The sequence below is a fragment of the Notothenia rossii genome (genome assembly GCF_949606895.1).
Source record: "Notothenia rossii genome assembly, chromosome: 9".
NCBI classification, from domain to species: domain Eukaryota; kingdom Metazoa; phylum Chordata; class Actinopteri; order Perciformes; family Nototheniidae; genus Notothenia; species Notothenia rossii.
This window is the reverse complement of record NC_136907.1, coordinates 44,345,056-44,370,793: the sequence shown is the minus strand read 5'-3', so window position 1 is coordinate 44,370,793 and position 25,738 is coordinate 44,345,056. Positions and strand designations below refer to the sequence as shown.

Here is a 25,738-nt window from a genome sequence, read left to right as displayed (position 1 = left end):
GGTGAGTAAAGGAGAAGTGCTCAAGAGTTCCTCCTGTCAGACTAGATCGATGCAGCTGAATGGTCTGCATTAAGATGTTTTACAGTCTTTGATACCCCTCAAATAACTTTTACATACAAAAGTCAGGATTCACCCATTCACACACATTCACAGAGGCAGAGGCTGCCATACAAGACACCTGCTTAGAGAGAGAACATTCACACTCACACCCTACACCTGTTGGTTCAGGGGCAATTGGGGGTTAAAGGGGCCCTGTTATGACCATCTTCAGGTACATATCAGTATGTAGTGTCTCTACTGGGACATGTCTCCATGCTTTATGTTCAAAAAGCTCTTTATTGTTCTCATAATGCCTGTGCTGCGGCACCTCTTTTCACCCTCTGTCTGAAACCAGAGCCCAGTCTGCTCTTTTGTGATTGGTCGACCGCTTAGAGATGTCCCGCCCCATAGCCATCACGTACAATGTGTTTGAGTGCTAGCCAATAGAAGTGCAAGTGTTACATAGTGATGTCACTATGTCCAGGAAGTAAACAGTGTCCAATCCTGGCGTTTCAGGTGGGGGGGGGGGGAGAGGGGAGTGTGTGTGAACACACTACAGGAGAGGGGAAACCCCCAACACATAATAGGGCCTCTTTAAATGATTTCCCAAGATCACATGGACATGTTGACATCAGAACCTGGGGATCATACCACCATCCTTCATATTGGTGGGCAGTCCACTCTTGATCCACAGCCTCCCTAAAATATTGTCTCATGTGTTTATTTAATCTGAGACCAAGTAATGTTAAGTAATTGCCAAACATATTCTGAGCAGTTGTTATGCAGAACCTGATAAGATATTATGTGGGCTGTGATGACAGAGACCCTCTCATTCAGATACTATGTTTGTGTTTTGCAGGCTGAAGTGGATACTGTAGAACGATTGGCTTGTCTGGTTCCCTGTGACCATGACGACCTGTTGAACCTGACCCTGCGTCTGCTGCTCAACCTCTCCTTTGACTCTGGACTCAGAGCCAAGATGGTGGAAGTTGGACTGTTACCAAAGCTGACTGCCTTGTTGGGTAAAAGTACATTCTAACATAGTAGCATACATGGTGGTGTTCATTTCTCCAGTTAATTGGCAGTTGTGCTCAACAATGGATTGTTGACTGATGTTTGGGTGTGTTTGTTGTCACACAGGTGATGAGAACAGCCGACAGGTAGCCCTGCGAATCCTGTATCACATCAGCATCGACGACCGCTTCAAGGGCATGTTCGTTTACACTGACTGCATACCTCAGGTAACATGAAAGACTCTTTAACTCCAGGAGTTATTACTGTTAATGTTAACTTAACATTATTGTCTATTTGCCATTATGTGAACCCGTAAATGTTGAGTGCACCAAAGTTATATGTTAGAAATGTATAGAATGGTGCCCCAGCATACAGTTTAATAACTGCCGGATTCTATGTTGGGCAATTTGCACAATTAGCATTAGTTATGTTAATTAGCATTGCTTAGCATTATAGCCTATGCAAACAATAGCTTTAAAATGGCTTGGCGAATGTGGACAATATTTGGGGTTATTGAGGATGCTAAATCTATTCCTGTCATATGTACTCCCTGTGGGCTGATTTTGATGAATTCTGGGTTAATTTTGAAGTTTAAGAGGACTATAGATCATTCGTATTGGATGAATAGCTTGTATTTTTTTAATAGGTTTACTTGTTGTTGTAGGAGCTATATTGTTCATTTTGTATATATCCACATGGTCCAATAACAATTCAAATTCAAACCAATATTCATCAAAAACATCACTCGGAGTACAAATATGGCCACCATCTGCTTTAAACTGCCATTGTTGATCCTGTAAATATCTGAAATGGACTCAGCATCCTCAATGTCCCCCAAAACCTCTCCAAAATTGTACAAATTTGCCAAGCCATTTTTTAGTCCACATAGGCTATAATGCTAATTCATGCTAATTAACACAACTAATGCTAATTGTGCAAATTACATTACATTACATTGCATTTAGCTGACGCTTTTATCCAAAGCGACTTACAATAAGTGCGTTCAACAAAAAAAGTACAAACTTGAAGAGAACAGAATCATATAAGCAGGGCTCGACATTAAGGGCTGCCCGATGGCCCGGGGCCATCTAGTATTTAGCTCGGGCAATGAAGCCTCACCTGCTGGTTGCCCGATCAGGCAATCTATTATGCCAGCAGCTCGCGGATCCAGTAATGAGTGGACCCAACAGTAAAACTAAACATATCTATAACTAGTTTAGGTAGTTTGAGAGGTAATTAAAATAGCTACGTGTGATATTCTAACCTGAAGTGTGTGTTTTGTCCGCTCACCGCTGCATGTGATCATGCAGTGCTGCGTGTCGACTCGTCAGCAGCAGCTGATCTCTCTCTCCCGTCAGATTAGACTTCACTCGCGTTTATGTCCATATTGATCAGATCTAGCTAGTTCTAGCTAATGATAGGACTACCTGCTTATTAAAAGACACCTAAACAATAAGTATCGCTATGCAACTGGGTGAGGCCACAAAGTATAGCGCAGCATTATGCATTTGTTTACATGCCCACCGGAACCCCGAGGCATTACCAACAGATCAACGCACAATCAACCCATACAGGACATCTCTTTCTCCACATTAAGTGTTAGACATTAGAATTGACTATTCTTGTCTGTCACATACTCTTCTTGTCTGTCACATAAGTGGCGCAACTGAAGCGGTATTGTGCTAAAGGGAAATTCTTGTGACCGAAGAGATTTTGATTTGCCGGCCAACGGGAACTCTGACGTCGCCATTTTGTATGCTTCGCGGATTCGCTCGGCTCCTCTCGACTGCTGCTCGGGTCTGCTCGGTCAGCTTCCGGATAAGGAGGCATTTGTTCGACCAACTTACAGTAGATAACATTACAAACATTTTTAACAGGGGCCATAATAGTGTAAATAATGTTTGTTTTGGCAGTTACAACTGAATGTAATGTTTTCTAATTTTTTACATCTGATGAAGGCATTCATCAGATGTGTCTTGACCAACAACTTAAGTATTTCTTATAGCTATGCAGGGCATGCAAGCGAGCAAACACAAACAAGAACAAACAAACAAGTGAAATGAAGAATAAAATTGAAATTGTACAATATAATATTGTGCTGGTTCATCCTATAATTCAGTCTAGAGAATGCACCAGACAGCATCTAAGAGCTGCAAAAATCTAAATGTTCTAGGGGGAGGCCCCCCAAACCCTTCGTGGCATTTCGTCCGCACGCATTTTTCAGGGCAATCTCTATTGGGCTCAGGGCCATCTGTAAATTAGCTTAGATGGCCCACAGGGCCATCTCCCAAAATCCTTAATGTCATGCACTGCATATAAGTACATCAGGTTTCATAGAGCTAAAACATTTCAAGTGCTACTCAACTGGCTTTAGATAAGCCAGTCCTTTATTAGTATACAAGTGCTTTGTTAATAGTTCTATCGCTCGAAGTGGAGTCGAAAGAGATGAGTTTTCAGTCTGCGCTGGAAGATGTGTAAGCTTTCTGCTGTCCTGATGTCAATGGGGAGCTCATTCCACCATTTTGGAGCCAGGATAGCAAACCCACGTGTTTTTGCTAATGGGAACTTGGGTCCCCCTCGCAGTGCGGGTGCAGCGAGCTGTTTGGCTGATGCAGAGCGGAGTGCACGTGCTGGGGTGTACAGTTGAACCATGTCCTGGATGTAGGAAGGGCCAGATCGATTCGCAGCATGGTACGCAAGTAGCATTGTCTTGAAGTGGATTCTAGCAGTTACCGGAAGCCAGTGAAGGGAGCGGAGGAGCGGCGTGGTGTGGGAGAATTTAGGAAAGGTTGAAGACCAAACGAGCCGCTGCATTCTGGATGAGCTGAAGAGGTCGGATGGTACATGCAGGTAGACCAGCCAGGAGGGAGTTGCAGTAGTCTAGGCGTGTGATGACGAAATCCTGGACCAGAACCTGCGTCGCTTTCTGGGTCAGCTGGGGACATATCCTCCTGATGTTGTAAAGCGTGTATCTGCAGCAGCGGGTTATAGCAGCGATGTTTGCAGTGAAGGACAGTTTGTTTTCTAGGATCACACCCAGATTCCTTGCAGTCTGAGTCGGGGAAACAATAGAGGTGCCGATGTTGATTGTTAGGTCAAGAGTGGGACAATCTTTTCCCGGAAGGAAAAGAAGTTCAGTCTTCTCAAGGTTGAGCTTGAGGTGGTGAGCAGACATCCACTGAGAGATGTCAGCTAGACAAGCAGAGATGCGTGCGACGACCTGGGTCTCTGAGCGGGGAAAGGACAGAATGAATTGGGTGTCGTCAGCGTAGCAGTGGTATGAAAAACCATGCGGGCTAATGACTGATCCAAGCGAGTTTGTGTACAAGGAGAAGAGGAGGGGACCAAGAACAGAGCCCTGAGGGACCCCTGTAGTTAATTGACAAGGGTCGGAGTCGGACCCTCTCCAAGTTACCCTGTAGGTGCGGTCTTTTAGGTATGAGGTGAGGAGGGATAGTGCAGAGCCTGAAACTCCAAGTTCTTGGAGAGTGCGAAGGAGGATCTGATGGTTCACCGTGTCGAATGCAGCAGACAGGTCCAAAAGGATGATGACAGAGGAGAGGGATGCTGCTTTAGCAGTGTGTAGTTCCTCAGTGACAGCAAGGAGGGCAGTTTCTGTTGAGTGACCTGCCTTGAAACCAGACTAGTGCGGATCCAGAAGGTTGTTCTGATGGAGATAACAGGAGAGTTGTTTAAAGACAAGTTCAAGTGTTTTAGACAGGAACGGGAGGAGAGACAGGCCTGTAGTTTATAACATCAGATGGGTTGAGAGTGGGTTTCTTTAGGAGAGGGTTTACTCTTGCCTCCTTGAGACTGTTTGGAAAGTGACCAGAAGTTAGAGAAGTGTTGATGAAATGGGTGAGAAACTGTAGAATATCAGGAGCGATAGTCTGAAGGACTCCACGCAGTGCGTCATTTAGCCAGGGAGCAGGAGGGGACTGACGAGCCTGCCGAGATGTGAGAGGACAGAGAGAGTCTAGCGAGGATGAGAGAGTAGAGAGGAGAGTTTCTGCAGCAGAGTTTGGAGGCAGGAGTTGGAACGAGTCAGAGGGAGCACCGATGAGGCAAAGGTAGAGGGGGAGAGGGAACGGAGGTTGCGGCGGACAGGTGCAGAGTTAGAAGAGATTAGTTTGTTATGTTTGGAAAGGGGTAGAGAGAATGAAATGAAGAAGTGATCGGATGTTATTGCCCAACATATGCAGGTTAGCATCCGGCAGCTTCTCTAACATAACACTTTGGAGTACTGAATATTCCCAGCTTCATAATAGGACTTTATGAGCTGCAGACAGACTGTTAAAACTGGCATTAAAAGTCTTGGAGTCCCAGGTCATATGTGCGTGTCTTTGTTTCCAGCTGATGCAAATGCTGTATGAGCACGGGGAGGAGGACACTGAAGCGGAGCTCCTCTCCATCTGCATCAACCTGGCTGCAAACAAGAGGAACGCTCAGCTCATCTGTGAAGGTACATCTATGACCACATACTGGCTCTCTGTCCCTGTAAAGTCCTTCAGACTTCTGACACTTTTTAGTGTACATATTCCATTATGAAAAGGGTCCTGACCTGTCCTATAAATTAAAAATATTTTTGTGATATTATAATACAATATAATTCCGTTTTTTATACAAGAGTGTCTGTTTGTGTCTTACTGTGTGTCTGCAGGAAATGGGTTGAAGATGCTTATGAAGAGAGCTCTGAAGATGAAAGACTGCCTTCTGATGAAGATGATCAGAAACATCTCACAACATGACGGAGCCACCAAACCTGTGTTTATAGTGAGTTATTAATACAACAAAACAATCTGAAGTTGTGACCAAATGTTATTGTTAGTATTAGCATAAGTATTCTGCTGTGTCTCATTTTGGATACGCCAATAGTACACTGCCATGTCGTGCACTGGGAAAATGATCATCGCTGTTCAAAATCATTACTGGCCTACTTAAAGACCTAACCCTAACATTCTGATATCAAAATATCGATAAAGTCTCATTTTAGTATATAGTATAGAGTGGTTGTAAGAGGAACTTAACTATAGATTGTATATAACCTTCGGTAGATGACGTCCAGCAGGTTGGCAGGAGTTATTGCGTTGAAGCAAATCAATGAACTTCGATTATGATGATATTATGATCTGTTGATGTGTGCAGCATCATAAATGATTATATCCACCTTAAAGAAAGTCCTGTGAAGTCCAGACCAGGGTTTACATTTCTCAAAACACACACGGCAGCAGTGTCCTTGACCGTAGTGACGACCTCCACTCCACACAATCACTCGCTGTACCAATCATTGCCAACTGCTAAATGAACCCAGGAAATGAAGGGTGGCTTCTTTTTTGAAGTAAAATGGTACCTTTACTACATAACTTAGGTTGCATAGCCATGATGGGGATCCTTTAGTGTGGGAAGTGTCCAGTGTTCTACTATCACATATGGCGCATTTACACTGCAGGCCTCGCTCGGTTTGGTTAGGCCAGGGTTCTGCAACCTTTTTGACCAAAAGAGCCATTTTGCTCCTTTTTCCCCAACATTTTTTTGTCTGGAGCCGCAAAACATATTTCATAGCTTGATAGCTTATAAAGTTGTATTTATTGTTATATCAGACACAGTGGCGGCTGGTGGAAAATAGTTTTGGTGGGGCTATGGAAATAGGGACCAAACCATACTAGGGCGGTCCAGGGGGATCCTCCCCCGGAAGACATTTTTGAGAAATGACCCCTTAAATGTTGACTTCTGGTGATGTTAGATGGCGGGGGGGACAAATCGAGGCTTAAAAATATGAGATAATCCATAATCTTCAGTGTGGTTAGCTATGAATCTTCCAAAACTGTGCAACAGTAGGCCCACACAGACTGCAGAACACTGGTGCTTTGGGAACACTCAAATGATTTAATTCCCATTTAAAATCAGGAGACTAAATACAAAGTGTGTGTGTGTGTGTGTGTGTGTGTGTGTGTGTGTGTGTGTGTGTGTGTGTGTGTGTGTGTGTGTGTGTGTGTGTGTGTGTGTGTGTGTGTGTGTGTGTGTGTGTGTGTGTGTGTGTGTGTGTGTGTGTGTGTGTGTGTGTGTGTGTGTGTGTGTGTGTGTGTGTGTGTGTGTGTGTGTGTGTGTGTGTCATACTTGCCAACCCTTTTCGCGGGAGATTTCATTGCCCTCTCCCGGTTTCCTCCCGGGGTCATATTTCTCCCAATTTCTGACCAAATCAGATTTACTCACGACTGTTTCCACTCAGACTTTAATACAGCTACACCATTGTTTGGTTTCCATGGTATCGCGTCTCTTTAGCAGTGCGCGCAACTCAAAGTTTGAGAGGGTGAGGAAGAAAACTGAACAAGAATCGACAACTCCACCCTCTGCTCACTCCTTTTCTGTAAAATACAGGTCCAGCCCACACATATGCTCCATGGTGCTACAGGCATTGCCCTTACAACTACAATAAGCATGCAAATGTTAATCTACATCTCCGGCAATCCACTAGCACCGGAGTTTCCACCTGCAGACGCAGCCATCCTCGACAACTACTTTAGCGTCACCTTGGATACGAGTCTAAACAACTCACAGACACACAGGCCAGGGCGCTGACAGGGCGCCCTTTGAGCATCAGATGTGACGACGCTGATTGGCTGAAATTATGTTTCGGCGGCATAGTGTACAGATAGCAACAGTCAGCTTGTTGGCTGCTGCTGCTCTGGCTGAGGGCTCCTTTCTACCGCCCGGACGAGAGAGGGTAATGATACACGCTGTGGCCAGGCAGGAAACATGTGACTTATCAGTAACTTTAGACATCGTAAAACAATTTTAAACGAGATTTTATTGTAGATTATACATTTTACTGATACCAACTATATAATATTTACCTTGTTCATTAAAAAGAACTCCTATGGAGAATTAAAAATAATACACTGGCCTACTTTAAAATAAATTAAACACAGCACTTGGGGAGTCCTCTACACATTTGAAGGAAAAAAATATATAATTAAAATGGGCCCACTTTGAAATAAATAAAACATATAGCTGCACCCTAAAAAGAGTTAAAGGTAGAGTAGGTAAGAATGGAGAAACCAGCTCGAGTGCGCTACAATTTAAAAATACTGTACACAACGGGAAAAAGTTAAACAAGTACAAACCACAGACTGCCTGTGTCATGGCGAATACAGTCGCTGGTTTATTTATGTCTGTATAGGCCGTTGTTGTGAGTGTGGACGGTCGGAGCATATATAACTTTAGCTTAGCCAAGCTCCATTTAGAAAAAACGCATTTTAAAAGGTTTTTCGCCTGCCGTCTGTCTGCAGACTTGTCAAAGCATTAATTCATGGTTTTTACTAACCGGTATCAGTATGTTGTTACTTCCGCATAATTTTGAAACGTGTATTACAATTAAATCACGGTAAAATATGTTCATCTTGTTGTAGCCCCCTTGACAGCGATTCTCTCTCTAGTTTAGCAAACTCAGTCCGACTCAGCCCTGTTTGTTGGCCTCGATAGAACCACGATTTAGTCGGGCCAGAAAAAAGATGAAAAAGTAGCCACGGGCCGGATATGGCCAAGTGTAAGCGCAACCAAAAACAGGCCCCGCACGGCTCTGCACGCTTAAAGCGAGCTCCGCGCTGTAGTGTGAATGCGCCGATGAGCTCTTGAGTGGAGTGGATTTCGATAGGATAGGACCTGGATCGAGGACTGGACGACGATCGGATCCAGAGACGAACAACCCGGAAGTGGAAGTGAAGTCGGAGACGCGTGACAGAAAGCTGAGAGAGAATCGGAAAACTCGGATACATACAGAAACGGTAGCATTGGACTGTTATTGTTTGGCGGATTTGCATAAACTGTACATTGAGTGTTTCATCATGTCAACCAGCTCAGATGGTAGCCAAAGAGACGATATGGAATGGATGATATCCAAAGCTGCGAGGAAGAAAAGATCTTTGAAAGAAAGAGATAGTTCAGAAAGAGCTAGAAGGTGGTCGGATTGGTCGGGTGAAGCCGACAAGGCTAATCAAAGCAAAAAATCAAAAATCAGTCAAAGTGTCAGCCAAGCAATGTTGGATAAAGAACTAGAACACGAGTGGAAAGTTGTAATAGAATTCAATCAGGATGGTGGGCATTACCACCCGATTAAACTTACCAAAGCAATTGAAAAAGAGATTGGAAAAATTAAATTCGCTAAATTCATGAACAACAAGCGGGTTTTGATACATGCCAATAACAAACAGCAGCAGGAAAAGATTCTGGGAATGAACTCACTGAATGGGGAGAAAATGAAGGCGCATGTCCCAGGAGCAATGGCAAAACTGAGAGGAGTAATTTCAGGAGTACCATTGGACATGTCAGTGGAAGATATTAAAAGTGAATTAAAAGGAGGTAAAGTAGTGGAAGTCACAAGGCTTAAAAGCAAACGGGATGGCACATTCAAAGAAACACTATCAGTTCTCATTCAGTTTGAGAGAACCTCACTAAGGCAGTACAAATGGGATATTTGAACTTCACTGTTAGGGAGTACATTCCCAAACCTCTCAGGTGTTACGCATGTCAACGAATGGGGCACACAGCGCAGCAGTGTAAAGGGCAGCTAAGGTGTTCGAGATGCGGAGGAAAACATGAGTATGGAAAATGTGAAAAGGATGCAAAGGTTAAATGTTGTAACTGCGGAGGAGATCACAGTGCTGCGTTTGGAGGATGTGAAGTGCAGAGAGAGGCCAGAGAGGTGCAGAGGGTTAAGATTACAAACAAAGTTTCATACGCAGAAGCAGTAAAGAAAGTAAGGGGAACAATAACAATCAATAAGAACCCTAGTGTAATGGAGCAGAGCATTACAATACAAAATGGCAGGAACACACCAAAAAGTAATCTTCAAATCCAACCCCACAGCGCCACCAAGAGTAAAGAGGATGATGATGTTCTAGGAGTGAAAAAGGTGAATCTTGTGGTATTCATATGCCATACTGTAAATGTTGCATTACAGTTAAAAAAGAAAAGTGATAGAATCAAAGCCATTGTGGAGGCAGCTGGAAAATTCCTAGACATGAAAGACATTAAAGCAGATCAGATACATGCAATGTTAGCTATAAATGGAGCTTGGGAAAATGAAAATCAGGATGAGGGTTAGATCCTTAATCATGGTTCTGCACATACTACAGTGGAACGCAAGAAGCCTCATAGCTAATGGTCAAGAATTCAAGAAATATATATATGAGCTAGAGCTGGTCCCTGAGGTAATATGTGTGCAAGAAACCTGGTTACGACCTCAATTAGACTTTGTCATTCCAGGATTTAGCTGTATAAGGCATGATAGAGCTAATAGTCAAAATGGTGGAGGGTGTGCCACGTTTCTCAAAGATGGTGTGGTATATAGGGAGGTGCAATCTCCTGATGATATAGAGTGTATTATAGTGGAAATTTGCAACCCTAGGAAACAAGATAACATTAGGATAATCAATTTATACAACCCATGTAAAAACCTAACCTCTGATATATTTAAAGAGATAGCAGGCAATAAACATAGGAAGGAAGTTTGGTGTGGTGATTTCAATGCACACAACAGTCTATGGGGCAGCAACCATACAGATAGTAACGGAAATATAGTGGAAGAAATGCTGGAGGAAAGAACACTAGTATGCCTTAATGATGGAAATGGCACAAGAGTAGATGTACACAGGGGGAAAGTCTCATGCCTGGATCTGACATTAGTGTCAAACTGTTTGGTGCATACATGCGAATGGTTTGTTTTGAATAGCTCCACTGTAGGAAGTGACCATTATCCAGTGCTTACTAAAATGAATACTAATGTATATATGCAGGAAGGAGGTGTAATAACCAGGTGGTGCTTTGCTAAAGCTGATTGGGGGAAATTTAGGATATGGTGTGAGGAGTCGGTACACCTGCTAACATCAGAGGGAAGCATAGAGGTCATTGCAAGCCAAACAACGCAACATATACTGAATGCAACAGAGAACAGTATACCCAAAACAACAATCAAGGGTAGGAAGAAAGTGGTGCCATGGTGGAATGAGGAATGCAGCAGGGCTATTAAAGAGCGAAATAATGCATTTAGAGAATTAAGGAAAAACATGACGCAAAATAATGTCATAGAGTTTCAAAGGAAAAGGGCATCTGCTCGAAGGACAATTAAATATACAAAAAAGAGAACATGGAGAGAATTTTGTTCTACCATTGGCAGAGGAGTTAAATTAGGTGATGTCTGGTCCATGTTTAAGCGGATGAGTGGGAAAAGGAAATCCATTAAAATTCCAGCCTTGGTGGATGGGGAGAGGCTGGCAGTGACAGATAAAGAGAAGGCAGATATGTTAGGAAGGACACTTGCAGCAGTACATAGTGGGGAGCATCTCAGTGATATGCATAGGCAGCAAAAACAGCAGCTACTAGCAGAGAATGGAAACGTGAAGGAGAAGAGACAGGATAATAGGTCGGCTCTGGACGTGGAATTTACAATGTCAGAACTCAAAATAGCCTTACAAGGTACAGGATATACAGCCCCAGGACAAGACCAGCTATGCTATGCTATGTTTAGACAATTACCTATGGAAATTATGAAAATGGTGTTGAGTCTTTTCAATAAAATATGGAGAGAAGGAGATATGCCAAGTGTGTGGAAAACAGCAATCGTGCTACCATTCAATAAGCCAGGGAAAGATACAGCTAACCCTAGTAACTACAGACCAATAGCTCTTACATCACACCTATGTAAATGGATGGAAAAGATCATTGTCCGTAGGCTCTCACATGTACTGGAACAGAAAGGGCTGCTGAGTAGTTTTCAGAGCGGATTTCGTAAAGGGCGTTCCACAATAGATGCGCTAGTAAGAGTGAGTAACGATGTGGAAAAAACATTGAAAATGAAAGAGATAATGGCAATAGTGTACTTTGACATTGAAAAGGTGTATGACTCTATGTGGAGGGATGGGTTACTGATCAAATTGGGTAGAATGGGTATTGGAGGCAGAATGTACAATTGGGTCAGGGCCTTTTTAACAGACAGGACATTTAGAGTAAAGGTTGGAGCAGATATTTCCAACTATTTTGAAATAGAAAATGGTATTCCCCAAGGGAGTGCAGTCAGTCCAATATTATTTAACATCATGATTAATGATATATTTACATGCTTAGACACATGCATACAATCGGCTCTGTACGCAGATGATGGGGCTATTTGGATGAGGGGAAGAAATGCCCCATACGTAATGGAGAATATAGCTAGAGCGATTACAAAAGTGGAGAGGTGGTCATATAACTGGGGATTCAAAATGTCAGAAAGCAAGTCATGCTACATGGTATTTACAAACAAACGCAAGATTGATGGCCAACAGCTAACACTATATGAGCGTCCAATGACAAAGGTGAATGAGTTCAAATACCTAGGACTGTGGTTTGATAGCAAATACACATGGAAAATGCATATTAATCAAGTGGAAACAAAATGCAAAAAAGTATTAAATTTATTGCGAGCTGTAGCTGGATGTAACTGGGGCGCAGATAAACAAGCATTAATAGACATTTACAGATCAATTACGAGGTCCACAATAGATTACGGTTGTATAGTATATGGAGCAGCAGCAAAAACATCGCTTTTAAAAATGGATAGAATACAATATAAAGCATTGCGGCTGTGTATTGGAGCAATAAAGTCATCCCCTATTAATGCAGTTCTGATAGAAGCAGGAGAGACACCTCTGGAGATCAGAAGAGAGAAACTTGCTCTGTCATACTGGGTCAGACTACAAGGTAGTGGAGAAGAAAATATTTCAAACAGAATATTACAGGATTGCTGGGAATATGCAAAATTCCAGGGACGTGGGTTTGGCTGGACGAGTAAGGAAAGAACGAGGGCATATGGAGTGGAGAATATCACGTTTGCCAAAGCAACCCCATTTAGCAGTGTTCCCCCATGGCTGTTCCCAGAAGCTAACATAGATATGAATATCATAGAAAGGAAAAAAGAGTGGCAAATAAATGAAGTGGGAATTAAAACAAGTATGTATCTGAACGAAAAGTACTACAATTACCTACAAATTTATACAGATGGCTCTAAGAACAAGGAAGAGCGTGTTGGAGTTGGCATATACATCCCAGACTTTAAAATATCTATTTCAAAAAGAACATCTGATCAATTATCAGTGTATACAGCAGAAATGCTTGCTGTAATAATAGGATTGCAGTGGGTTGAAGAGGTCAGACCAGATAGGGTGGTTATATGTACAGATTCATTGTCCATATTACAAAGCATACAATCAACAACAACTACTAGAGAAGACATTCTCATAGAACTGAATCATAGCCCGTTAAGACTGCACAGAAGCGGCATAGATCTCTAGTTCTGCTGGGTGCCTGCACATGAAGGGGTGAAAGGGAACGAGTGTGCTGAAAGATTAGCAAAAACTGCACTACAAAAGCAAATAACACTACCAGTTCAACTTGGTAAAGGAGAAGGAAAAGCAGTCATTAAGAAGAAAGGGATGGAGATCTGGCAGAAAAGGTGGGAGAAAGACCAGAAAGGCAAGGACTATCACAAAGTACAAAATACAATTACAATTAATATTCATAAAGAAAGAAACAGAAGGGAGGAAATCATGATGGCTAGACTCCGAATAAATCACACGGCTTTGAATAGTACGCTGTATATCATGGGGAAAAGTGACAGTAACAAGTTTGGGAACTGTGCAGTAAAAGAAGATGTAGAACATATCTTGTTACATTGTGACATCTATAAAGCGGAAAGAGAACAATTAAAGGCTAAAGTCTTAGAGGCAGAGAGGGAGTGGAGTGTGGTTGGTGTTTTGGGAACAAAAGGAGAGGGAGTAAAAGCTACCAGAAAGGCACTGTTTAAATTTTTGAGTGAAACTGGGGTAGGAAAAAGAATTTAACATTAGGTCAGGAAAGAACATAGATTTGTTTTGTTTTGTTTTATGTATTTAATGGTTTTAATAATAAAATTTTATTTTATTTTGATTAGAACATAGGTTAATGAGTTGGAATGATGTGATGATGCATACTCATGTACAGTAGGTGGCGGTATGCACCTTTTAAGTTGTTTGCAATCCGCCAAAAGCAAGAGAAGAAGAAGAAGAAGTGTGAATGCGCCAATAGTTGACCGTGGTGGGAGCACCATCCGAGTAATCAAAGCGCATTCTGCATACAAAGACAACCAAAGCGCAATTTGAGACACAGCATAGGTTGCACCGTTAGAGGTAGTATTCCAGCAGTACAGGCGGCAAGCTATCTGAATGAAGGGTTTGCTCTGTCTCAGGACTATGTTGGTGACCTGGCAGCGGAGATCCGGGCGGAGGAAGAGGAGGAGTGGGTTCTGGAGTGTCTGGGGACTCTGGCTAATCTCACCATCCCTGACTTGGACTGGGAGCTGGTGCTGAAGGAGTACAACCTGGTCCCCTACCTTAAAGACCGCCTCAAACCAGGTTTCATTACCGCTGACACAGCCACACTTTAGTAAAGATGTATTTCTATTGATATATACAGTAATGCACATGAATGTAGCATATGCAGTAAGCAGAAAAGACTCAAACTAATGGGAGGAATTTATCATTTTTTGCCTGCCGCATATTTATATTATTGCAAGTTATTGTTTTATTGGTGTTTAATTGAAGTTTATTAACAAATTATTCAGTCAAATTCAGTACCTCAGACATATTGTTTTCATTACTATTAACTACATTGTATGGATCCTTGCAATAAAAGTCTTATTATAATTCTTATTAGCAGTTTGAAAGCGTATATAATCCAACACATCAGTATTACATCATTATTATTATTATTATTATTATTATTATTACTATTATTATTATAGTATTTAAAACTTCAAAATCCAGAGTCCATTTCTACTAAAACAGCTGGGATAACCAGTGTTCACTAAAGTGTCATCTTGTTTGTGTCTGTGTGTGTTAAGCCTCAGCAGAGGATGACCTCATCCTGGAGGTGGTGATAATGATCGGAACAGTTTCCATGGACGACGCCTGTGCCGCCATGTTGGCAAAATCTGGCATTATCCCTGCGCTGATCGAGCTGCTCAATGGTAACACATATAGCTGTGGGTTTTAACCAATGTTGTGTTTTAGATCCGGTCAGTCCACTCAGACCTTTACACGTTTCACTGAGATCTTTAAAGACCATCACTTTTCTGTTGTCTGAATTTAAATACCTCATGACATTTAATGTCAAAGAACAGGCTGATCATTGCTCACTATATTTTAAAAGTAAAACAAATAATCCAAATGCTAATCTTACTGGCATGTGAAAAGAGACGTTACACCTGATGATATTAGCACTTTGCTAACCTGCTTTCCATATGCTCTTGTGTTTTTGAATGCAGCCCAGCAGGAGGATGATGAGTTTGTGTGTCAGATTGTATACGTCTTCTATCAGATGGTGTTTCACCAAGCTACCCGTGATGTCATCATCAAAGACACCCGTATCCTTCTCACAGTGCACTCTGTTCAGCCTACATGTAAAGATGAATCAGGAGACTCTTGTGTTGTGTTCAGGGCTCCTGAAGTTAAAGGGAGAATGGTTCACACTGTGAAATCTCAACACACAAGAAACTCTTTCCTTAACCTTCTCTGTAGAGGCTCCAGCCTACCTGATCGACCTGATGCACGACAAGAACGCTGAGATCAGGAAAGTGTGTGACAACACCCTGGATATCATCGCTGTAAGTCAAACACACACAGCAACAAATCGAAAAAGACGTTTCTTTAAATTTGTGTGTAGGTTGTAATTTATTTACCCTTTTCTATGTCCTCCAGGAGTACGATGAGGAGTGGGGCAGAAAAATTCAGTCAGAGAAGTTCCGTTTCCATAACAACCAGTGGTTGGAGATGGTCGAGAGTCGCCAAGCTGACGAGTCTGAACCGTATCTGTACGATAACGACAACGACAGGACGGATCTGTTCTATAGCGCAGGTACACACACACACACACACACACACACACACACACACACACACACACACACATACACACACACACACACACACACACACACACACACACACAACACGGACTTGCAACAAGTGAAGGCTGGTCATTTTGTCTTCTGATTATTTTTCAACCAGACAAAAAGCCACTGAATAGATTTATGAAAAATAAATGGATTGTTACTGATGCAAATCTCCTGCTAACTTTACCGGCATTCTGCCTGAGGGCTCCCTCAACTGAAGGTGATGGTTTTTTGGGGGAATATTGCAGAATAAGACAAATCTGTGGAAAGCACACCTTTACGATAATGACATGTTTAGTTCAGCAGGATAATCTCTACATATGAACTGAACTTTAATCATTTTAGAGGCGTTACTCCAGAAGTAAAAACCTAACGCTAGGCTATAAAGGAAATAGATCACTGACTTCATCAGCACAGACAGCAGCTGACTCACTCGAGCAGCAGCATGAGTAGCATACAGGAATCACATTTGAATGAATTCACCAACACTTGTGTTTGCTCAGACATACTTTCTCATGAGACCGCTGAGTAGAAGCTGCAGTGAGTAGTGTCAAGAGCCTGTGAAGAAACGTTTTGTTTCTGAAAGTAATGTGCCTGTGTGTGTCTTCAGATGGAATAACTCCAGCAGACGGTTCAGTCAGCCCAGACTTCTTCAATGACCTACAGCCTCAAAATGGAGACATGCACCATACAGGGTGAGTGAACACACACACACACACACACATACACACACACACACACACACACACACACACACACATGCAAACAGTAGGTTACTTTATCTAAAGAAAGTTTGGCACACGCTTGAATTTAGCTACTTTATATTACTGTAACTATTTATCTGTTCTTTTTATGTTACATTTTCTATCCTGTTTCCAGAGATGGCAGCGATGTGTTTGACCAGACCAGCTCCTCTCCTGGTCGTCCAGCTACTGCGTACGGCTTCAGACCCGATGAACAACCCTTCTATCAGTACTCATAGACACTCACACACACACACACACACACACACACACACACACACACACACACACACACACACACACACACACACACACACACACACACACACACACACACACACACACACACACACACACACACACACACACACACACACACACACACACACACACACACACACACACAGGACGTCCTGTCATCCCCATACACCCCCTGCATGTCCACTCTCACATCTTTAGATTGCATTTCACTGCTAGAATCCCTCAGTACTGAAGGCATCATGTGGGGATAGCCACTGAAACACTGGTCATAGTGCAGATGATGCAGTCTCCTTCCATACTGCATTTCATTCACTCAGCATTGTGAAACATACAGGTAGCTACGTCTTCCTTACTGAGTACAGCTTTCTTCTAGTGTTTTCCCAGTGGCTCAGCAAATCATTTAAAGAATGTGAACACTTAGAGGGAAACTTCAGTATATTTCAACCTGGACCCTGTAATCCTATTAGGACGTTCTGGCTCTGATAGTTGCTATAAGTGTGTGACAACATGTTGAAACTAGTCCAGGTTGAAAAATATGTAACTATCCTTTCAAATGTTTTAAATGTCTTGATATATTTTTGCATGTTTTCTCATGTAATAATGATATGTTTTGCCTCTGCAAATACCCTAAAAAACAGTCAAAGGTTAAACTCCATTTCTGAACAGTTTTAGATCCCGTTAGACCTACTATCTATCACTGTGTTATTAACATGCACTACAATGTACACATTGCTTTGTTTTCTCACTGTAAAATGGGAACATTGCTGATCCCTATAGCTTAGGGTGCTTTTTCACAGGCAAACCAAACTTATCTTCATCCCCCTCTGTCATAGTTTAATCTCCCTGCCATTATTGTCAATTTCCCCCAATGTGCTGTATAAGTTAGCGATGTTAAACCATAACAGTATTACATGTATTTAGCAACCAGAAAAGTAGAAACCCTGTCACTTCAGATGAAGTGGATAAACAATATGTCACTACATGATCAAAACTAATGTCATTGACCTGCTACCATAAGCCCCTTATCCTGTCTAGTCCCCTTAAACAACAATGGGGATGTTTACCTGCAGGAAGTGATGGGTCCTTCAGTCTCTGCCAGCACATTTAGCAGCTGGCACACAGTACAGGGCTCTCTGTTTCTCTGTGTTACTCTTAGTTAGTATAGGAGGAGAGAAAACAAGCCCATTAAATAACTGGCTTTAAAGGCACAATGGGTAGGATATGTCGGTTGCACAAAACATTGAAATAGGCCCCTCCTCTGCAAGCTTTAGGGCCCCAGCACATGTAGCTTCCTCTGGGATGCCTGCCTATGATCTTGCTCCTGGTCGCTACGCTTTTATAGAAGCTAACACCTTAAAAGGTCCCGAACAAAGCTTTATGAAAAAAAAGCATGTATTACACTATCCATTAAGGAAACATCCAACTCATTGTGCCTGTAAGTCTATTGGATAGCATGAGAGGAGACTTGTTTTCCCATTGCTAAATCAAAAATCATGTCCACAATCCTCAGAGGCCCAGATCTAGCTCACCTAGAAGGTGCCACATTAAAATCATCTCTATGCTTAATACAACATACATATAGTAGTATGCAAGTTGAACCATTCTGTTGAATGTTCCATACTGACTCTATTTGACAACAAGTCAAAGTTATAAATGCACCATGAACTGTGACTGGAAATGTACATGTAGTTCCCTTGAGCATGGCACTTACTAAAGAACAGAGCATATCTGAATGTAGATCAGAGCAGCATACACTTTGAAGAACACACTGTATAGTGCCATTGACTGACCCACATCTGAGAGGAGTGCAGACTGATACTTTAGAGGCATATTTGCACATATAGTTTATGGTTGATGCATGGTTATATTTTATTTTTATTAAGTTATTAGTATTTGTATATAATAGTGTTTTTATAATTGATCTTATTGCTACCTAACAACACTGTAAACATGGACTACTGTTGGACTATAGAAACTCTCCATCTTATTTTCTGTCATGCTCATAAAAACAAGTCCCACATTTCATATGACTGTTTCAAATGTTTCAGAATAATTTCCTGCACAGTTCCTTTTGCATAGATATATTTGATGTCTGGCTGATGGCTTTTAATATAAATGGTTTGGTTTATTGACGCTGTTGGTGTATATTTATTAAATCAGCCTTTGGCATGGACACACACGGACATTATTGAAAATGGGATGAAAAAAATAAAATGTTTTCACAATATTTTATCTTTGACAAAACTAAATTAAACCTTAAATAACAAAGCAACAAAGCAACAAATATTGCCCTTTTGACCCTTCCTGCAGTTGCAATTATTACCTTCTCAAACTGTTTCTTTCTTCTTACTTTCTCGTAAATACTTAGCCTCAATTGTTTGTGTTTAATAAAGCAATACTGTGTACCCTGAAATATGCTATACAAAGCTAACATATTGTTATTATTATCATCAATGTGTACCAGATAACCTTCTTCTTCCCTTGCTTAACCCTTTGTTCTGACTGACACCAACCAAACTGTTCGTCAAAACATTTCTCTATAACGTTACTTTGATGCCTTTTTACTGTGTAGGATAGTTCATTCTGATTGGTCGATTTATTGTAGGTCACTGCTATGATTAACAGACTGTTACTATGGACACAGTTGTGATCTCTAAACACAACAAGCAGGAACACTGAAATCCATTTGTTCTAAATCAGTTTTTGAATCAAACATCAAGTAGCCGAGTTCATTACTGCCATATAAACCCCCCCCCTGCAAAAGAATGGCCAGCTTGTGTACATTATGTTGTACATAATAGGTCCGTGTCAGCAAAACAGCAAACTAATCAGTAAGAGCAGCTTCAAAGCCAAGTTTGATATCTTTATTGAGTAATCCGTTCAATGATAGCAGAACAACACAAATGTAAACAGCAAAATAGTCTAAATAAGTTGAATCATTATTAAAAAAAGTTTACTGAAGTATGTGTCTTCTTACAAATGTAGTATAAATGTGTAAGTAACACTAATAATATGGGTAATAATCTCCTTTGTGCATTTATTCACTTTATTAACCTCTGTACCATTTAATAAGGGAGCTCCAACAGTCAGTCGTCATGGTTACGGTGTCAGGCTGTATGGCCGCTGTTGGGACGGGGGCTGATGACCGTCTCCACCTCAGTGATCTCAGTAACAAGGTCTGATGATTGCCACGCTGTCCAATGGCAGCTCGGCAACACTCTCACACTGTGCTCCCATTGGCTGAGGGCTTTGAAGAACCTCCTCGTCCTCGTTTTCTTTCTCTCCTTCTTTTCTTGCTTGCTCTCCTTCCTCCTCTTCTCCCTCCTGATCTTCTTTCCTTTCCTCCATCTCTCTCTCTTCACCATCCCCCCCCCCCCTGTCTGCCTGCTCTGTGGTGCCCTCTGCTGGCTCAGAGGATTTCTCACCTTCATCCACAGACTCACCTCCTGATTTGGCTTCACCTTCAGCTCTTCCCTCCTCCTTCTCCTCTTCTTCCCCACCTCCTGCCTCACTCTCTTCTTTCCTGTCCTGGGTCCTCTCCTCTCCTCCCTCTCTCCCCCTCTCCTCTCCTCCCTCTCTCACCCTCTCCTCCTCCCAGCTGTCTTTCATTCCTCCGATCAGGTACACAGCTCTGTCGGAGTGAGAGAGCGTCTGTGGGGTAGAGCTGCAACTAATCGCCTCCCTCAGTGACCCAAGGCTGATTTTCATTGGACAATGTAAACAAGGTGCAGATGGAGGGTGGGGATCCTGGGCGGGGGGGCCTTCTGTTTCTCCACCTGAGGTTGAGAGGTCAGGTGGAAGAGAACTTTCAGGCGCTGCAGATTGATCAGCTGGAACATCTGTGGACTGCAGCGAGGACAGAGTGGACATTGGGGGGTCGGGACCATCTAGGGTGGGGTCACTGGGATCTGCAGGTACATCAGGTGATCCAACTTCCTGGGAGGGGGGGTCTTCTGTTTCTCCACCTGAGGTTAAGAGGTCAGGAAGAGGAGAACTTTCAGGCGCTGCAGATTGATCCCTTTGAGCAGCTGGACCATCTGAGGACAGAGTGGACATTGGGGGGTCTGGACAGTCTGGGGTGGGGTCCCAGGAATCTGCAGCTGCATCAGATGCAACAACTTCCTGTGTGGGCGGGTCTTCTGTTTCTCCATCAACAGTTGAGAGGTCAGGTGGAGGAGGATTTCCAGATGCTGCAGATTGAGCACATTCAGCTGGAACATCTGTGGACAGAGTGGACATTGGGGGATCAGGACACTCTGGGATGGGGTCACCGGGACGTGCAGTTGCAGCAGATCCAACTTCCTGTCTGAAGGCTACATCAGGTGTGGTGGGGGCGGACCCTGCTGTCTCTGAAGGTGCGTCAGGGTCAGGCTGGTTTCCTCCCCGGGCCTCGCCAGTGGACTCAGGTCCAGAGGAAGGATCCGGGTCACTCTGAGGGGGAACCTCTGCTGGGACCGTCTCCCCACCCTCCCTCCCTGCACTGGGTGCGGCTGAGGGGGGGTCTCGGGTGGCTGTGGCCGGGCTGCCTGGTGCGGATCGAGGTGGGGTTGGCCCCAGCAGACTGTACTGACTGATGGTTAGATCTGAAGTGTCCAACAACAGCCGGCTCCTCTTACCGGCTGCTTCCTGCACGGCTGAGGAGAGGAGAGGAGCTGTTAGAGGTCAAATAATACAGCCACCTACAATATTGGCTTCTATAATATACTTTAGTAGACGTATTAAGTGGCAACAGAAAAAGATTAAACTTAAGTACATTACTGTAGATCAGGGGTTGCCAACACGTCGATCGCGAGCTACCAGTAGCTCGCGGAGGTTTTCCGAGTAGCTCACCAGAGGGCGCTAAAGTGCAGTTGACATGTTGAGACATATTTATTTATGTAGTATATTTTGAGAGTAAGAAAGATAGAGAAAAAGAGATGTAAGATGCAGTCATGACAACTGAGGAAGGTCCGTCAAAGAAGAAATCTAAAATATACTACTTTCATGACGAGTGGGAACATGAATTTTTATTTACGAGCATCAAAGACAAGTGTGTGTGTTTAATTTGTGGCTCGAGTGTTGCGGTGGGGAAGAAGGGAAATGTCGAGCGGCACTTCACAAAACTTCACGAAAACTTTTCAAAGGAGTATCCCGCCGGCAGTTGCCTTCGCGTTGAGAAGGTACAACAATTAAAAGCTACGCTACAAAGGCAGCAGTCATTGTTCACGAAGCCTGCCAAGAAAGCTAGCCTAGCTACAGAAGCATCGTTCCGAGTCGCTCAGTATTTGGCAAAGAACAAAAAAGCTTTCACTGATGGCGGTGTTCTTAAGGGAGCGATGTCTGTTATGGCAGAGACTTTGTTCAGAGACCACAAGAGCAAGTCGGAGATAATGTCTGCCATTGACGATGTGCAACTGGGAAACAACACTGTGGCGAGGAGAGTGTCGGCGCTGTCAGTGGATGCCATGGGACAGTTGGAGCGGGACATGGTCAGGTGCAAGTGGTTCTCCATACAGTGCGACGAGTCGGTGGATGCGAGCGACACAGCTCAGCTGTCTGTGTTCATCCGGATGGTGTTTGAGGATTTTACGGCGAAAGAGGAATTTCTGACACTGCTTCCACTCAAAACAACAACAAGAGGTGTGGACGTGTATAATTCTATTAAGAATTATTTCATAAATAAAGGCGTGCAAATGGAGAAGCTTGTATCCATAACAACTGATGGAGCCCCGGCTATGAGAGGTCGCCACAACGGTTTTATCGCAAATTGTAAGTCAGATCCATATTTCCCACGTTTCCTGAGTTACCATTGCATCATTCACCAAGAAGCACTTTGTGCCAAAGTTATGGACTTCAATCACGTCATGAAACCTGTGATACAAATAATAAACTCTATCCGAGCGAAGGCAAAGCAACACAGGAGCTTCAAAGTTTTTCTTGAGGAACTGTCAGCTGAATATGGAGATCTCCTTCTCCATGCTGAGGTGAGGTGGTTGAGTAGAGGGAAAATCCTACAGCGCTTCCTCTCCTTGCTGAATGAGGTAAAGCTCTTCATGGAAGAGAGGGGGGAGGACACCTCCATCTTATCTGATGCTGGTTGGGTTCTTGACCTGGCCTTTTTGACTGATCTGACAGGAAAATTAAACCAGCTTAACCTCCAGCTACAAGGCAATGGCAAAACAGTATGTGACATGATTAGTGCTGTAAAGGCCTTTAAAGCAAATCTGTGTCTATATCTCCAGCAAGTAAAGGGAAATAAATTGCATAATTTCCCCTCTGTTCAAAAAGTACTGCAGGAGAATAAAGCTGCTGCTGGCTTTCTTGACTTATCAAAGTACTGTGACTGCTTAACTAAGCTTGGGCAGGAATTTGAGGACAGGTTTCTTGACTTTAAACAGCTTGAGCCCTGTGCAAGTTTCCTTGCTAGCCCATTCAACATCGTGGATGTTACTGACATGTCCGAGCAACTGGCCAGCCTTTTCAGTCTCAGTGCTTCAGAGTTGGAGCTGGAGATAATCAATCTCCAGAATGACATTCAGCTGAAAGCACATCAGATGGACAAAGATTTCTGGAAGCTATTGGACCCAGAGAAATTCAAAAACATTCAAACTGCTGCACTGAAACTGTCCTGCTTATTTGGGTCAACATATCGCTGTGAATCAGCATTCTCTGATATGAACTTTATCAAATCAAATTCAGGACAAGACTTACTGATGAACACCTCAATGACTCAATCAGAGTGAATTTGTCAGGATACACACCCCAGTACAGTGCTCTGGTGGATGCTATACAGTGCCAGGTGTCACATTAGCTGAGTCAGGAGAAAGACAACAATGCAGTGACAGACTGAATGTTTGAAGACATATGTTTGCTTGATGCAAGCTGAGAAAAGCACAAGCCATATTCCCCTTTTACATGTGAAACAAATTTGTGAAATGCTTGAAATAATTTAAATTATAGAGCTAGAAATGTTATTATTACAATTAGGAACTTTGCACTCTTATCTGTAAAACTGTTTACTGTAGTTATTGATGTTAAAGCAGAACTCAGTATTGCATGGTGATTATTTGTCTTTTTTTCTCTTCATGAGAAAGTCAAGTTTATTCATGTTAATGTTAATGTTTCTGCTCTTGAGTCACGAATGTGATATGTGCACTGAAATCTATATAAAATAACATGAGTAGCTCTTGGCCACTTTGTTTTTTCAAAAGTAGCTCCCGGTTAGAAAAAGGTTGGAGACCCCTGCTGTAGATGTACTTTGTTTCTTTCCATCAGTGTGTGTCGGCTGTATTATACACTGAACAAAAATATAAACGCAACACTTTTCATGAGATGAACTCAAAGATCTAAAACATTTTCTAAATACACAAAATAACCATTTCTCTCAAATATTGTTCACAAATCTGAAAAAATCTGTGATAGTGAGCACTTCTCCTTTGCCGAGATAATCCATCCCACCTCACAGGTGTGGCATATCAAGATGCTGATTAGACAGCATGATTATTGCACAGGTGTGCCTTAGGCTGGCCACAATAAAAGGCCACTCTGAAACGTGCATTTTTGCTTTATTGGGGGGGTCTGGGGGGGTCCGAAAACCAGTCAGTATCTGGTGTAAGGGTTAGGATTAGGGTAATGTTGTGAATCGAGTGGCCCGTGGTGGTGGGGTTATGGTATGGGCAGGCGTATGTTATGGACGATGAACACAGGCCACTCGATTCACAACATTACCCTAACCCTAACCCTACCCCTCATACCAGATACTGACTGGTTTCCGGACCCCCCCAGACCCCCCCAATAATGCAAAAATGCACGTTTCAGAGTGGCCTTTTATTGTGGCCAGCCTAAGGCACACCTGTGCAATAATCATGCTGTCTAATCAGCATCTTGATATGCCACACCTGTGAGGTGGGATGGATTATCTCGGCAAAGGAGAAGTGCTCACTATCACAGATTTTTTCAGATTTGTGAACAACATTTGAGAGAAATTGTTATTTTGTGTATATAGAAAATGTTTTAGATCTTTGAGTTCATCTCATGAAAAATGGGAGCAAAAACAAAAGTGTTGCGTTTATATTTTTGTTCAATGTAGCTTGTGTTGTAAAGCGCCCTGATTGCTCCATAAGACTAGACTCTTTACCATTAGTAAACAGTTCGCCTGGGCACTCTTATTTCTCCTGCTACAGGAGGTAGAGAAAATAAAAGAAAGAAAGAAAATACTATATTGCCGCTTTCACATGAATTGATCTGTATACGTTTGACAAGGTGTTCACACTGGTTTTATACTGTAATCACATCAGTGTATTTCTTATTTTATTTATTAGTTTGCCATTTTTATTGAATTTAAGCTGTTCGTATATTGATCTTGTGTTTCCCTCTTCCTGCACTGTTTGTCAATTGTTATTTGTTCTGTTTGTGTGTTAACTTTTGCAAAACCATTAAAAGCCTTAAAACCTTATTCACAAGTACGTCACTTACTGGTTCAAATGTTTGTGTGAGATCAATATCTGTTCATATTGCACCTCACATGCACTTAGAAATGATTGTGCGTGTTATTTTAACTCAAGTCTATTCGTGCCACATGTACAGATTTAGATTTCAGCAGGAAATGAGATGTGACACTCTCACAATCTCCAGTCAGATATCTCAGTTTACAAACAGGAAGTTAAGTCCTGATGAACCAAACTCAGACTACTCTGTACTCGCTGTGAGTAGCAAAGAACTTTGCTCTGATGCCCGGCTC

General features: G+C 42.6%; 2 protein-coding genes across 2 annotated transcripts in view; one reads left to right on the top strand and one right to left on the bottom strand.

The window, feature by feature from the left end:
* LOC307019879 (kinesin-associated protein 3-like) overlaps positions 1-19,194 on the top strand; it is a 68,368-nt gene extending 49,174 nt beyond the window's left edge. Inside the window, exons 9-19 of the mRNA XM_079650982.1 lie at positions 837-1,061; positions 1,180-1,280; positions 5,407-5,515; positions 5,714-5,826; positions 14,312-14,477; positions 14,966-15,091; positions 15,389-15,487; positions 15,642-15,727; positions 15,822-15,978; positions 16,626-16,710; positions 16,895-19,194. Coding sequence (XP_079507108.1) covers positions 837-1,061; positions 1,180-1,280; positions 5,407-5,515; positions 5,714-5,826; positions 14,312-14,477; positions 14,966-15,091; positions 15,389-15,487; positions 15,642-15,727; positions 15,822-15,978; positions 16,626-16,710; positions 16,895-16,997 — 1,370 coding nt within the window. The 3' untranslated portion in view covers positions 16,998-19,194. The remainder of the gene's footprint in view (positions 1-836; positions 1,062-1,179; positions 1,281-5,406; positions 5,516-5,713; positions 5,827-14,311; positions 14,478-14,965; positions 15,092-15,388; positions 15,488-15,641; positions 15,728-15,821; positions 15,979-16,625; positions 16,711-16,894) is intronic.
* A 675-nt stretch (positions 19,195-19,869) lies between these two features.
* The window catches only part of LOC307018281 (protein Niban 1-like), a 20,278-nt gene continuing 14,409 nt past the window's right edge, over positions 19,870-25,738 (bottom strand). Inside the window, 2 exon segments of the mRNA XM_079648443.1 lie at positions 19,870-20,196; positions 20,198-21,653. Of these exon segments, the coding sequence (XP_079504569.1) occupies positions 20,127-20,196; positions 20,198-21,653 (1,526 nt within the window). The 3' untranslated portion in view covers positions 19,870-20,126.